This window comes from Trichosurus vulpecula, chromosome 8 (assembly GCF_011100635.1).
Source record: "Trichosurus vulpecula isolate mTriVul1 chromosome 8, mTriVul1.pri, whole genome shotgun sequence".
Classification (NCBI taxonomy): domain Eukaryota; kingdom Metazoa; phylum Chordata; class Mammalia; order Diprotodontia; family Phalangeridae; genus Trichosurus; species Trichosurus vulpecula.
The window spans coordinates 124050338-124064923 of record NC_050580.1 but is presented as its reverse complement, the minus strand read 5'-3'; the positions used below and the strand labels follow the sequence as shown (position 1 = coordinate 124064923).

Here is a 14586-nt window from a genome sequence, read left to right as displayed (position 1 = left end):
ATGAGCAAGTCACTGGATTCTCTGAGAGTCAATTTCCTCAGCTGTAGAATGTACTTAAAGTGCCATGTAAATTAAGTAGTTATTATTTGTTGACAGGAACTAAAACTACAAGTAAAAGATGGCAGAGTCAGATACGTGCTAAGACATGGAAAAGGACCCCAGGGATGAACATGAGAGATAGAATCACAGGATTTTAAGCTAGAAGGAACATTAAAGATTATCTAGTCCAGTGATGTCAAACTCAAAGATCCCGGAGTGCTACATATTGACTGAGAAAACCACAAATTAACATCATCTATGTTAAATTGTATTTTTATTTATTTTTGTTATTTTCCAATTACATCCTAATCTGGTTTGGGATGCAGTTGGGAGTTTTGTAAGCACTTATGCCTTGAGTTTAATACCTCTGATCTACTCCAAATCCCTCCTTTTGGAGACGAGGACACTACCCAGAGAGGTTAAATGATTAGTCCTAGGTCACGTGGTTAGTAACTCATAGAAATTTTATTTGAAGAGAGATGTCTCAGGAAAGAGGTAAAAGGTGGTAAGGGAAAGAAACTAGGGAGATTTTGAATGTCAAGAACAAAAGCCAGTCAAACAATAGTCTACAGGAATTGACCTATGCAGGACACCCGTGGAAAGTAAGAGAAAGTTCAAGAGCTCCTGGGCCTTGAGCCAGGAGTAAATAACAGAGCAGCCAGATCCCAATGACTAGAAAGTTTGAAGGGGCTTTGCTTTTCTCAAGGACTTGGGTCTAAAAGAGAGAATACCCAAGAAGCCAAGGAGTGAATCAAAATATTGCTAAGGTCCAGACTTAGGTGGTAATAAACATTTGTCAAATGATTGACTGTAACCATAGCATACACTCATGATTTGCCTACCTTTTTACAGCAAATACGCACTCCAAATAGCTAGCTGGAAGTGTGGTGATTTGTATTACATTCATTGTAGGGGCAATGATTTGGGGTCAGGTTAAGGTCTCAGTCCAAAGAGGAGAAGCTTGTACAGTCCCTTGGATGGTGGCAGTGAGAGTGGCCAGCCGTGAATATCTTATTTTCAACACAGTTTTAAAGAAAATGAGTGCCACCCTTCCTTAATTCCACCCATGCCGCATAGCTTCAATGACAGCTAGAGAGTTAGACTGTCCCCCAGTTTTAGACATTTAGGAAGATTCTCCGAGTTTTGCTGACTCTGTGTGGCCAAGATAGAAATATCTGATCCTGACTGGGGTTACACATGCGGAGAAAGGCATGGGTATGCACACACATAGACAACAACAAAAACATATGCCTGGTCACTCGCACAAACAATTCATCAGAAAATTGTTTTCCTTTAGGACTGGCAAAGAGTGGATCAGTGGGGTCAGTGGGGAGAGTAACAAGTAGTCTTTCTTAAAAGGCAGTGTCCTCAGCCACAGTTCGGGGTCCAAATAGCTGTTCAGCTATGACTTTGCCATCATATTTGGGCAGTGTGCCTCCAAAGTCAGCAGGCAGTATGTCTTCATCAATCTCCTGGAAGAAGGTCTCCAAGTCATCTCCATGAATGAAGACCTAAGGTGAGGCAAGAGAAACAACTAGATAGGAAGATGTCCTGGGTGAGGGAATAGGAGAATAGGGAAGGCTATCATCTTTTACCTTTTCCTCTCTCTTACTTCACATATTCAATCAGTTATCAAGACTACCTTGGCAATATCTCTAGCATCTGGCCCCTTCTCTCTGTTTCTACTTGCCACCAGTTGGAAAACCAGGTGGAACGGTGGATAGACCACTGGACCTGGAGCCAAGAAGATCAGAGTTCAAATTTAACTGCAGACAATTACTAGCTGTGTGACTCTGAGCTGGCTCTGCTTGCCTCAGGTTCCTCAACTGTAAAATGGAGGTCATAATAGCACCTATTTTCTAGGGTTATTGTGAAGATCAAATGAGATATTTGTAAAGCTTTTAGCACAGTACCCAGTACATAGAAGAAAATAAATATTTATTCCCTTCCCATCATCTTAGTTTAGGCCCTCTTATGTCTCACCTCTTACCTGGACTATTTCTTAATAGACCTTCCCTTCTCTCCTTTTCCTCTCCCTATCTAGACTTAATACCATTGCCAGAATAATCTTTCTCCTGCATAGAACTCGTTATGTTCCTTTCTATGCACAGAAATTTTCATTGGTTCTCTATTGCCTGCTAAGTAAAATTCAAAAGCATTCAAGGCTCTCCAGTCTAGGGCAGGGGTGGGGAACCTGTGACCTCGAGGTCACATGTGGCCCTCTAGGTCCTCAAGTGTGGCCCTTTGACTGAATCCAAACTTCACAGAACAAATCCCCTTAATAAAAGGATTTGTTCTGTCAACTTGGACTCAGTCAAAAGGCCACACCTGAGGACCTAGAAGGCTACATGTGGCTTCGAAGGTGCCCGTTCCCCACCCCTAGTAGGGTCATCCTATCTTTCTAGGTATATTCCACAGCAGTCCTCCCCACGCCCTCTGCACTAAACCAAACCACTCTGTCCCTGAATATGCCCTGTGTTTTTTCTCACTCTGTTCCCTTTATCTGGAATGTCCATTTTTCTTCTCTATACTTGATGAATTCCTGCCCATGTTTTAACATACAATCCAAATGCCACTTCCCCCAGGAAGCCCTCCCTGAGCTCCTTAGGTGATAATGGCTTTCCTTCAGGACCTCAGATAGCACTTGGTCTTATATATCTCTTAATGTATTTACCATGCAATATTCTGTATTATAGTTATCTATAATCTGTCTACTAATCTGTACACTCTGCACAGAAGTTTTCATTGGTTCTCTATTGGGTAGGGTAGAAACTGCCTGCTCTTATTACAATTTCTTTGTTGTTGTTGCATAGTACTCTGCACATAAGAGTTAAATTATTAAATTGAACATATTCATGAAGTTACTTAAAGTTGAAATTTTCAGATCAGAAGGGTAAGATAACAGATTCTGGCCTTAGAATATGAACTCCTTGAGAGTAAGGACCATATTTTTGCCTTTCTGTGTATTCCCAGTTCTTAGCGCAGTGCCCGGCACATAGTGGGCCTTAGTAAATGTTTGTGGACTGACCAACTGATATGATAGAAAGTTTCTCCCTTAGCCTATGTCCATTTGGTAGTCTGAGTCTTGTGCCTTGGACATCATTATAATTCAGTGCTTTGTGACCACTGGTCAGAGCCCTTGGTGGACCAGTTCTTGTTCTCAGCCCCAACCTCATTGGCTCAGTAAACTGCAGCAAACTTCTCATACTCACTCGCTCCAGAAGTTTATTCTTTAAGAAAGGCTTAACCACATTATAGGTGGTGGTGAAGTACCATGGCTGGTGGATGAAGTGGATAGCTTTGAATCTGGCTGGGAAAGAGTCCTGCAGAAACAAAGAGGTAACTTCCCACATCTCCTTCATTGGTTCTCATCTTTTCACTTGTCCTCACCACCTCCTGGGAAAGGCCCAGATTGAAAACCATTTGGCCCATGTTTGCATAAGTAAGCAGGGAAGCAAACACAGTGAAGAAGTGACTTGCCCACCACAGTCCTTCCAAGAAGAGGACCCAGGAGCCCCTACTCCCCTTCTAAATATCTGTGTGCTGGGTCGCCAGAGGGATAGCTTCTATTATCCTGCCCATTCAATCGTCACTTGGAATAAACCATTATTGGGCAGAGCGAGCAAGACAAAGATAGAAAAATGACTCATTTTCAGGTACCTTGTCATTTTAAATATCCAAGCTTTGCCAGCTGCCTGCTGAGTGAACTGATTCACTTTATAGACTGCCAAGATTGTCTTATTTTACCTCATTCTGCCACATACATTCTCCCCCATCCTTTCACAATCCAACATAGAAAATGAGTTAGTTACAAAGAGTTTGCTATTTCGATGAGTTATTAGGAAGAACTTCCCTTATAACAGTTAAACACTGCAATGGGTTACCAAGGGAAGATGTGCAGTATTCTTCTCTGGAGGATTTCAAAACTAGAATGGATTCACTTTGATTTCTATTTGGTTCTAGCTAAAGCTTATTTATTTAAAGTCTATCTATTTAAAGATAAAATAGGTAACTGTTTTAGATCGCTTTTGGGTAAGTCTAAGAGCTATGAGAAAATAACAGAGGAGAGAGGTAAATTGACCTTACCTGGAGCATGTCCACCATCTTCCTGAGCTCTGAGGGCCTGAGGCCTGTTGCCTGGTACATGGTGAAGCCCTTGAAGTTCTCAACAATGCAGAAGCCATTAATCTGGGTTTCCTCATTTTCCAGCAGCTTCTCCAGGATCACGCAGTATGCCTGCAGGATCTTCAGCACAAAGGGGAGAAAAGGAAATGAGGAGAGCTTGCCTTGCTACAGTGTATTGGCATCTGGGGAGATTCCAGAACCTCCTTCTGGATAAGACTATTTATTAATCCAACTTCTAGAGTCTTTCTTTACATTACTAGTGTCCAGGATTGAGTTCCTTCTCCTGTGGGTCTGGTGTTTCTGCTTACCTGTAATGAACAAATACTTTACTTCAACCAAAGGTGATTCTATTTCAGGGATGGACCACCCCAGAGTGGAGCTGGACATTGGTCAAATGACCTGTGGGGTGACCTGTACTTTTTTCAGTGGGAGAAAGAGAATAAAAATGGCCCCTGAAAACTTTGATCACTGTCCTGGGAATCGTAGGAATAGGGGAAGGAGGATGAAGGGAAGGGGAAAGAGGGAAGTCATCCTGGTCTTGCTACCTTTCCTCAGGGAAGAGAGAATTATCATCCCAATAGATAAGTGGTCAAAGGATTTGAACAATTTTTAGAAGAATGAAAAAAATACTTCCAATCTTTAATAATAAGAAAATTTTAAAATAACTCTGAAGTTTCACTTCCCACTCATGAAACTGGCAAAGATAAGACAAGACAGAAATAGTATTAGATGTGCTGCAGGAACTCAAGCACACTAAGGCATAATTAGTGGAACAGTGACTTAGTCCTACCATTCTGGAAAACAGCTAGGAACTGCGTGAGAAAATTTACTAAAATGTTCTTGCCCTTTTACTCAGTGATCCCATGCCCCACAAGCAAGTCAAAGACAGGTCCCACATGAATAAAACTTTCCATAGCAACATTTTTGCGATAACAAAACACCTGAAAACAAAGTCAGTACCCACTGATTGGTGAATATCTGAAAAAAATGTGGTATGTGAATTAGTAGAATATTATTGCATGGTCAGAGATAACTAATATGAAGAATTCAGAGAAACAGGAGAAGGCTTGTATGAACTGATGCAAAATGAAGAAACTAAACCAGGAATACATCATACGCAATGATTATAATAATGTGAGTGAAAACAAGGTAAGAGGCAGCAGGTTACAGAGGACAAGTGATGATATATATACCCCTTTCTCATCTTTATAGAAAGGTAGGGGTCTCTGGGTAACAAATGCTGCAGACTCTGTCAGATGCAGTCATCGGCTGGTTTTGTTTAACTGTTTTTTCTATTACAAGAAGAACTCTGGAGGGAATGTGATTAATTAAGGAATGTCTGTTGTATAAGAAATAATAGTTTAAGAGTGAGGTTGAATGTAATGGAGAAATTGCTTCCCCCCCCCCCCCGCTGACCTCATCAAAAGTAATTTCCTCATAGTCCCAGTTCTCAATGTTGAAGAGCATGACCACACGACCATACTTATCCCGGCTAGAGAGAATGCCTGGGTAACCAGCTTCAATGGTGCAACGAACAGCCTCTGGTGACAGATCTTCAAAGAGCTCAGGGTATTGTTGTCGGAAATTCACATAACCTATTGGTGAGAGGAAGAAGTCAAACACAGTCCTAGGTAGCCTGTTTCCTTATTCCATCCCTGGAGATCTTCTGCAGAAGGAGTTTGTACTCTTTTTCACTTAAAGGCTTTAGAGATTTTAGATCTACCAGTGTGGATCCAGTCTCACTGATGTTGATACGAAGCCAAGTTAGGCCATTTTTCCTTGGCAGAGCTATAATTTGAGAAGATTAGGGGTGGCCAGGGTTCTGTGCTAGGGCACTGAAATTTACAGAGCATTCACTTCACAGGTGGCCTCCCTAGGAGCACTTGAGAGTGGATTTCATGTGACTTGACCAAAGAGCAAAAATTGCTAGCTATGGCTCTGCCTTTGGAGGCAGGGAAAAGTTCTTTGTGCTTAGCACAGACATTACTCTTAGAGCAAATCTGCAAAGCAGGAGAAAGGTTGATGGGAAAGGTGTCATTCTGCAGTGCTTGTTTTCATCCAGGCAATACCATCCTTACCCAGTTGCCCATTAAGAAACTTCCTGTCACAGGAGCTAAGAAACTTGTCCCAGTGACCTCTACTCTCTCTTCCCTCCTCTTACTGCAATATACATAAACCTGAAACTAAGCCTTGAGGTCTAGGTAGCCAGAGAGAAGAAGCACCCCTATTTGATTAGGCACGTTGCCCCAATTCTATGATGTAGTTCCATTCCATACTTCCCTGTGGTATGGGAAGAAAAGGCTCTTCCTTCCAGGAGAAGTAAACTAAAACCAGCTAGTGAAGGAAAGAGAAAACAACATAGTGGCCATAGTACCTTCAGGACAGGATCCCACATGTCTGAGCCAGAGGAGACCTTAGAGCAGCAGGGGTGGGGAACCTGTGACCTTGAGGCCACATGTAGCTATGCAATATAACCTCTTCACTTTACAGATTTAAAGAAATCAAGGTTCACACAACCAGTAAGTGACACAAAGAATTCTAAATGGGGCTGGAAGGATACAACCAGGGAGGCAGAAAGGCACTGGGTTTTGGTATGGGAAGGCTCACTGTTTTAAAGGGCCTTGCTCAATCAACCTCCCCCCAAACACACCCTGTTCCAAGGGCTGGTGCCCAGCCTCACCTTTAAGCAGGTCATAGGCACGGCTGACATCAAATTTTCTGGCCCGAACAAAACGGAGGAAGAAGTCATTCTCCTTCCCCTGTACTTTCTCAGCCACCAATCGACCCACGTCATCTCCAGAATCAGCCCGTTCTTGAACCATTTCTCGCAATTCCCTCACAGCCACTTCCCGGGATTCCTCTGTCTCATTGAGCTCATCCTTGGCCTGGAATTGGAGACAGGAGGAAGGGCTATAAGAGAGGAATGGCCCCAAACATCATAGTATCCATTATAAAAGACCTGAGGAAAAAGGGAGCTGGTCCTTCTAAGGAGCCAAGTGATGGGTCATGTGCCTTAAATGGAAAATGGGGACTTGACCAAATGCATGAGTATCAGTTTTCTTCCTCCAAGAGTACTGTCTTTTTCCAAGTAGTATTCCCATTTGAACTTCAAAATCTCACATTTGGGGCAAATTGGGGGAAGTTCACATATTGTCCTTATTTTCAATGCATAACTAAGAAATAGACTCTGCCAAATTACGCCTTTTTCAAAAACTAGGATTTTAAGCAAATGGCACCTAGCCCAAAGATCCTTATACAAATCCAATCAAAGACCGTACAATATTGCCTGAGGAGAACCCTGTCTTCGACAGTGCAGAGGGAGTGACGTACCTCCCTGGGTCCCCTCATCACACTGCAGCTACAGAATCACATTCTTAGGGTTCTCTGAGGGCAATCAGCTGTCTAACCTGGCTCTTGCCTATACACTGCCCTGCTGGTATAATAGGTTTAGTGCACCAGGATGGGAAGAGGATTTCCTGACCATCCAGAGGGCCTCATCTCTGAGGTGTTGCTGGAGAGGGGGTGTTCAGATCAAATGGGAGCTTGATGGCTCCTCTCAAGGTCCCATTTGTGGGAAACAGCATCACAGACCTCCACAGAATCTAAGGCCCTATAGACAAAAGTATGTTGATGACGATGGTTTTTTCCTCAACATTTTTCCCCTGACTTATGCAACATGTAGCTCAATGTACTCTTATTACACACTACCTCATTCCACCTTCTCTAGAGATCTTTAGTCTAGAGAATTCTAGGGAAATGAGTTGGTTTCACAGCTTCCTGGCAACAGGATAGAAAATGGGGTGGTGAAGAGAATTAGTCTTGTTCCAGAGCAAAGTACCCTCCATCCTACTATGTGTCTGTCCTACAATTATGGCCTATACACTCAGGGTGACCCTAGAACTAGTCAGACCTTCTGTACTGAGATAGTCTAGGCTCAGCTGAGCACCTCAGGGACTGGGCAAGGGATAAGCAAATTATAGGTGTGAGGTTGCAGAGCCATTGCCTTTGCTAGCACATTGGGTTGCTTTTGCTAGGGTACTGCCTCCTCTGACTTAGAAAAGCATCATGGTATAGTGGTCAGAATGTTGGACTTAGAGTCAGGAAGACCTCGGTTCAAATCCTGCCTCTAATACTTACTAGCTGTATGTCTGGCCAATTCACTTAACAACTCCAAGCCTCGTCGATAAAATGACACAGTAGATTGAAATGGCCTCTGAGGTCCCTTCTGACTCTATGAAATTATGGTTCAATGACTTTCTATCCCACTTTTCCCCTCTCCCACACTGATCACCTCTACCTTCTGCCTGGTGTGGGGGGGCACCTGGCTACACTTTCCAAAGACAGGCCCATGGTCCTTGGTCGTGAGTCGTTCCAGCTTGGAACGCAGTTCTTGCTCCTCCTCAGAGACTGTCCGGAATGTTCCTTCCTGGGGGAATAAAATAGAGAATTGGAAGGAGAAACAAGGAACAAGGAGAAACAAAGCCACCTGAAAGGTCCTATTTGGTCCCTTAACTGTGTGCTTGTTCATAGGATCAGAAATGTGAATACAAGGTAAGTCTTGTCCTTGTGAGTAGATGCCTGGGCTGACTAGAGCATGGAGTCTGCAGGAAATGAGACCCAAGCTCCTATAATGTGTGCCTATTCTTTTAGAAGAGATAATGGGAGAATTAGAGGAAAAGGGAAGAGGAAAGAGAAGAGGAAGGAAAGAACCTAGGGATACTCACTCCTTCTGACATGCTGCTCCCAGGAAGGTCCTGTGTGACTGGAAGTAGTGACAATATCTCTAATGAACCCCTTTGCCTCTCATCAGCTCCTTTCCAATGACAGGAAATCAGTGCTGCAGTCCTATTACAGAAAGGGCCCAAATTGCTGGCTAAAAGAGTGTATATGAACAGAAGAAATACCACCAAATCTCAGTCTTTGATCTTCCTTGAGTTGAACCTGTTAGGCTGGGTCAGCCCAAAAAAAATACCCTATTTGTACTCCATCAATAAACACTACAGGTTTGAGGTTTGGGGGCAGGGGGAGGGGAGGGAGAGCTAAACTCCTCAGCCTTGTTCAACTGCCTACATCGTTTCATCCTCCCTTTCCTACACAAAAACACAAATGTGTACATACACAGACCTTAAAGACCTCCTGACTTAACCTGGTAAATTCCCCTCTCCCCTACAACCCTTCTCCCTAGAAAGGAACACAAATAGTCATATGCTAATGGTAAGAGCAATCCCTGCAAAGAACCAGCCAGGGGAGCCAGGCCAGAATAGCCTCCAGGATGTCTCCAAATAGGGGTTTCTTTTTTGGGGGGTTTAAATGCATTTTGTTTTAGACAACCTACATGACATGTTTTAAAAACAGTGCCTCCACACCAAATAAATCAAGGTAAAAATAAATGAATAAAGCTCAAGATGACATCAGTCCAAGTTTGTCCAAGTCCTTGTGTTGTGTAGATGCCAAAAAGCAGCAGGCAGTTTTGTTGACAGGTGATTCAAAGTAATCAGCTGAATTTGTTAACATTTCTCCATTTCTAAACCATCCTTAAGGAAAATCATATATGGAGTCACACCATCCTCACAGAAGTCCATGAGAGCCACCACGCCAACTGGATTCATGTTTTCGCCTATGAAGCATTGATAGCTTTTAAAATTAGCAAGGATATGTTTGATTTGTTCTGCAGCTCGGGTCATAAAAAGATTTACTCTAGCTGACTCCTGTTCTTCAAGTCTGCCTTTGACTGATTTCATGTATTCTCTGAGGTACTTTTTGTAGGATTCTTTTGTGAAACTAGTTTCTTGCAGATGATGGATTATTACAGTGATTGCAGTGGTGTCTGGTCCTTCACCCTCAGGACCTTCAGCAGAGGCATTTCCACCAATGAGTGAATCATCAATGGTACCCCCTGTCCTACTAACCATCTCCCCCTCCACCTGCAGGCACAACCTGTTCACACAGCAATCTCGTTCACGCAGCAATCTCGTGTAAATGTCAGAGAATGTCTCATCAGGTCTGATGAGGGCCCAGTGACAATCAATCATGGCTCTTTGCCGGGGGGAGGGGGGGAGGGGGGGGGCGCACCAAGGGAAGCTAGGTGTGAGCTCGATGCAGGGAGTGGGGAGTGGATGGAAAAGCCACAGAGGGGTTCTTGACCAGTGGTCAGTCTGTGAGCTCATTGAAAAATGTATTTTGATATAACATTTCATTATAATTATAATTCTTTTCCTTGGTATACATTCTATTTATGACTTTAAAAACATGGTTCTGAGGTATCCATAGGTGCCACCAGACTGACAAAGGGCACAAAATACCCAAAAATGTTAATAGCCCCTGTGTTGGGTCATTTAAAAGGCAGCCCAGAGTCAGCCCATTCTGAGCAAAGAGAAGCCTTCCCAGCTCCAGAGTCAAGGGGCTGAGGCAGAGGAAGGGAAGCCCTCTCGCTGAGTCTGGAGCACTACAGGCAGGTTGGGCAGGCAGGGAATCCTCCTTTGGGGAGCCTAAAACTGCTCTTTTGTTCTCGCCTGCCTTCTCTCCCATCATGCAGGGAAAACCGTAGTATTCTGAGATGTTAGAGCTAGAGGCCTCCACTAAAGTCACCCTCTAATGCCTCATCCTGGAGGTAAGTGACCTTGGATTTTCAAAGGCTCCATCAGCATAGTACAAGCTGTGAGAGGGCCTCCCCAGCAAAGAGGCTTTGAGTGTGGACATGTATATATACACACTCTTACACTGATACACACACATAAATATACGTGTATATATACATATATGGACTGCCTTCTAGATGATCTGAGACAAGGGTTATTCTTTTTTGTGTGTGTTCTGGAGCCCTTTGGAAGTCCGGTGAAGCCTAGGAACCCCATCTTGAAATGTTTTTTTTTTAAACGCATAACATATATGGTGTGTGTGTGTGTGTGTGTGTGTGTGTGTGTGTGTGTGTGATATGAAGATCAGCTTAGCCAAGTTTGAGAAGCTTCATCATTCCCACTTTGGCCTCAGGGTGATACATTTTTCTACTACAATAAATGGTGAAAACTGTCTAAGATGGAGAGGTTTCAAACTGGGTCCATAATGGGAGTGCCCACAATAATGAAATTATAGCTCCTCAAAGTATCAAAGAAATGGACTGAACCTGGTCATCTGGGCCAAGCTTCTCATTTAAGTCTATGCCAAGACCCATGTGAGGGCCTGCCGTCCCCTATCAATCCAATTGTAGCTCTGTTTAAGGTTTGCTGAACTAGACCAGGCCCAAGAGCTCAAGCACAGGCATGAGAAAGACAGTGTGGTAAAGTCGTCTCGGTCTCTTAGGCATTCCAGTACCAGATTTACCACCGATTTACTACATAACAATGGGGAAATCACTACTCTTTCCCGAGGCTTAGCTTCTTTATCTGTCCCTGTGAATATGGGACTAACTCCAGGGCTTACTTAGGTTTGCTTTAGCAGGGAAAAGGTGAGTATGGTAAGTGAAAGGTGAAAGAAATTATTTTTTATCTACTTGTGCTCTTTTCCCTAGGAAGCAGGTTTGACTTCCCAATCGCCACCATCACCATCTCTGAAACAAGCACCAACTCCTTTGGTTGTTGTCGTTATTCAATTGTGTCTGACTCTTCCTGACCCCATTGGAGGTTTTCTTGGCAGAGATACTGGAGAGGCTTGCCATTTCCTTCTCCAGCTCATTTTACAGATGAGGAAACTGAGGCAAGCAGAGTTAAGTGACTTGCCCAGGGTCACACAGCTAGTAAGTGTTTGAGGTCAGATTTGAACTCAAGATGAATCTTCTTGACTCCAGGCCCCGAACTGTATCCACTATACCACCTAGCTGCCCCAATACCCTTGGTATAGAATGTCTTTTTAAGTCGCTTCCCCCCTCCCAAATGCATAGAAAGTGGTAGGGACAATGACCTTTATCTATACTAGAAAGCCAGATACTTGTGCAGAACAGGGGGGTTTTAAAATACAAAGCCGAGCGACTAATCTGCTTCTAGGGCTGTTTTACCCTGCAGCGTTGAACTATACCCACCTCAGATGCCCTCTTTCACTTCCTTCCCCCTCCAACCTTCTTCTGTCTTCTAGCACATGCGGTTCTGCTTTCTCTCACTCTCCTCTCTATTAGTCCCTATGGTTATTCTCTCTCCTCCTATCTCTTTCCTCTCCCCACTTTTGTCCCTCTCTTCTCAGGCCTCTTTCTCGTTCTTTCCTCCACCTTTCTCTTCTTTATGTCTCCTTCTATTCTCTATTCCCTCTCTACCACTTATCACAGTGCTTCCCACACTTAGTACAGTGCCTGGTACATAGTAGGCACTTAATCAATGTTTATTGACTAACTACCTCTTCCTTTCTCTCTGTCCTTCAGTTCCATCTCCCTCCCCCCCTTTTATGTTTTTTTCTTCTCTTTTTCCTTCCTCCTGATGGATCACCGGTATTTACTATACCTACAGCACCAGGGACAGGGGACCCAGACTCAAGATCTAAACCCTTATTCTATAAACAGAAAGATTTATTTCTGACACCTGAAGCCAAGAAACCCCCAAGTTTCCTTCCAGATACAGGCAAATATCCCTCTGTCTTGGTATAGTATCCTACCCTCCTATCTACCCCACAACCTGGGGTATCACTGAACAGAGAAGAATTGAGGGAGCCTGGTAAATTAATGAGTATCTACCAAACCCTCTCTAAGAACAGAAAAAGTCAGATGGCCAGACCAGCTGGAGACAAATCTACAAGGACAGGCTCAAGCAGGTAGATTTGCAGATGGACAGAGAGAAAACTGTTGCCTTCTAAATGGGCCTATCATATGAATAGGTGTAGAGAGGCAAAGAGAACCTCCATTCCTGGGGCCCATCCCTAGATAGCCCACAGAGAAGATACCATACTCACAGACACTAAAGCCAGAGGGATGACAACCCAGGAAGTTTCTGGCCCATGGAACAACCAAGTTGAACAGCCTTGAGGACATCAGCTATTTGGGGCAAGCAGCTTTCAGCTATTTTGGAAAGAAGATGGTTAAACCTATCCTTTTTCAAAAGTGACTATGAACCATTGACTTTGAAAAAAAATGTGGCACCCGGCACAGTATTAATTTAAAATATTGTTAAAATGGGCAGCCCTCACCCCCTTCCTGTGTCCCCATCCCCTGAAACAGCCTAAATTAGACTGGATTTGGACCAACCTGGAAGAAATAATTAGTTGGACCCAACCTTGAAAGCCACACTGAATGGCTCCCCTGGGGAGATGCTTCCTATGCTGAACCACAGCAAAGCAGATTTAACAGCAAGGACTTACCCTCTTTCCCTTAGAGATTCTGAGTCCTGAGACTGGGGCCCCACTAGGTGGCTGAGGTGTCCTGGAGGCTGGTGGGTGAGGAAAGCTTTGTCGAATCACCAGGTTGGGATTAGTCCTGTCACAAGGAATTACTCATTTCAGCTTTTCCGCTTAAAATCAGGTCGATGCCAAGAGAATCCGTTCAAACCCCACAAAGGGTGAATAAAAGCGGGTGAGGGGGTGGATGGGTTAAAGGAGCAAACATTTAGTGGAATGTTCCTGCTGGCACAAGTGAAGAAAAAGGTAGGTTGAAAATCCAGGCCATATAAATGGTAACTTCAGGGCTGGCTGGTGGAACATCAAAGCTTGTTATTGTGTCCCTCAGGCCTAGCCCACTAGTGCTCATCAGGGTGGAAAGGAAAGGCATGGGAGTGGAGGTCTATTGCCAATTCTTTCCTCTCTCTGCCTGGTCCTTAACTAGGAGGGGACTGGGGAAAGCAGCCCCATGACAGGGATTGGGGAGAGGCAAAGGGGATTTGTACACAGGACTGAACCATTTGATCTCTGGCTAATCTGAGCTCCATCTCTGCTCCACAGCCTAGTAAGGGACTGGCACATCAATCTTCCTGGAGAGTGAGGGTAGTTGGAAAGGAGAAGCAATTAAATAAGCATATTATTTATGGAGAGAAGGAAAGTATGACTGTCACATGCTGGGTAAACAAACTGGTCAGTCAGGAACTCTAGGTAGAAGCCATTTCCCCCAAAATCCCTTCTACAGTGACAGGCATTACTACCACACCAGGAAGCCCATTTAGTTCTAGTTGCTACAGAGATATTATTTCCATTTTTGCCAAAATCTGCCTCCCTGAAATTTCCATCCGCTTGTCCTAGTTGTGCCCATGGGGGCTACACACAATAAGTATGATTTCTCTTTTACACGATGGCTTTTCGAATATTTTAAAAAAAGCTATAATCCTCCCTTTCCCATTTTTCTTCAGGTTAAAAATCCTTAATAGCAGTTGGAGTTCTAGACCTGGCTTCAGATTTGGCCTTAGATAAGTGCTAACTGTGTGAACCTGAACAAGTCTAGTAATTTGGTCCTAAGAAGAGACAAAGGCATTTGGATAAAGAGAGACAGTATGATCTATCTCCACAAAAATGAGTTTC

At 43.7% G+C, this 14586-nt stretch overlaps 2 protein-coding genes across 2 annotated transcripts; both read right to left on the bottom strand.

The window, feature by feature from the left end:
• Window positions 1–1391: 1391 nt before the first annotated feature.
• On the bottom strand, window positions 1392–8900 carry RLBP1 (retinaldehyde binding protein 1). Its single transcript, XM_036737150.1, has 7 exons — window positions 8889–8900; window positions 8462–8590; window positions 6845–7049; window positions 5581–5759; window positions 4126–4284; window positions 3252–3362; window positions 1392–1550 (listed from the first exon to the last, which is right to left on the bottom strand). Exons 1-7 carry the CDS (start codon window positions 8898–8900, stop codon window positions 1392–1394), a joined length of 954 nt encoding a protein of 317 aa, XP_036593045.1.
• A 752-nt stretch (window positions 8901–9652) lies between these two features.
• On the bottom strand, window positions 9653–10076 carry LOC118830151 (translationally-controlled tumor protein-like). The gene has a single exon (XM_036737046.1). The coding sequence runs from the start codon at window positions 10074–10076 to the stop codon at window positions 9672–9674; it is 405 nt and encodes a 134-aa protein (XP_036592941.1). The 3' UTR covers window positions 9653–9671.
• Window positions 10077–14586: the final 4510 nt, after the last annotated feature.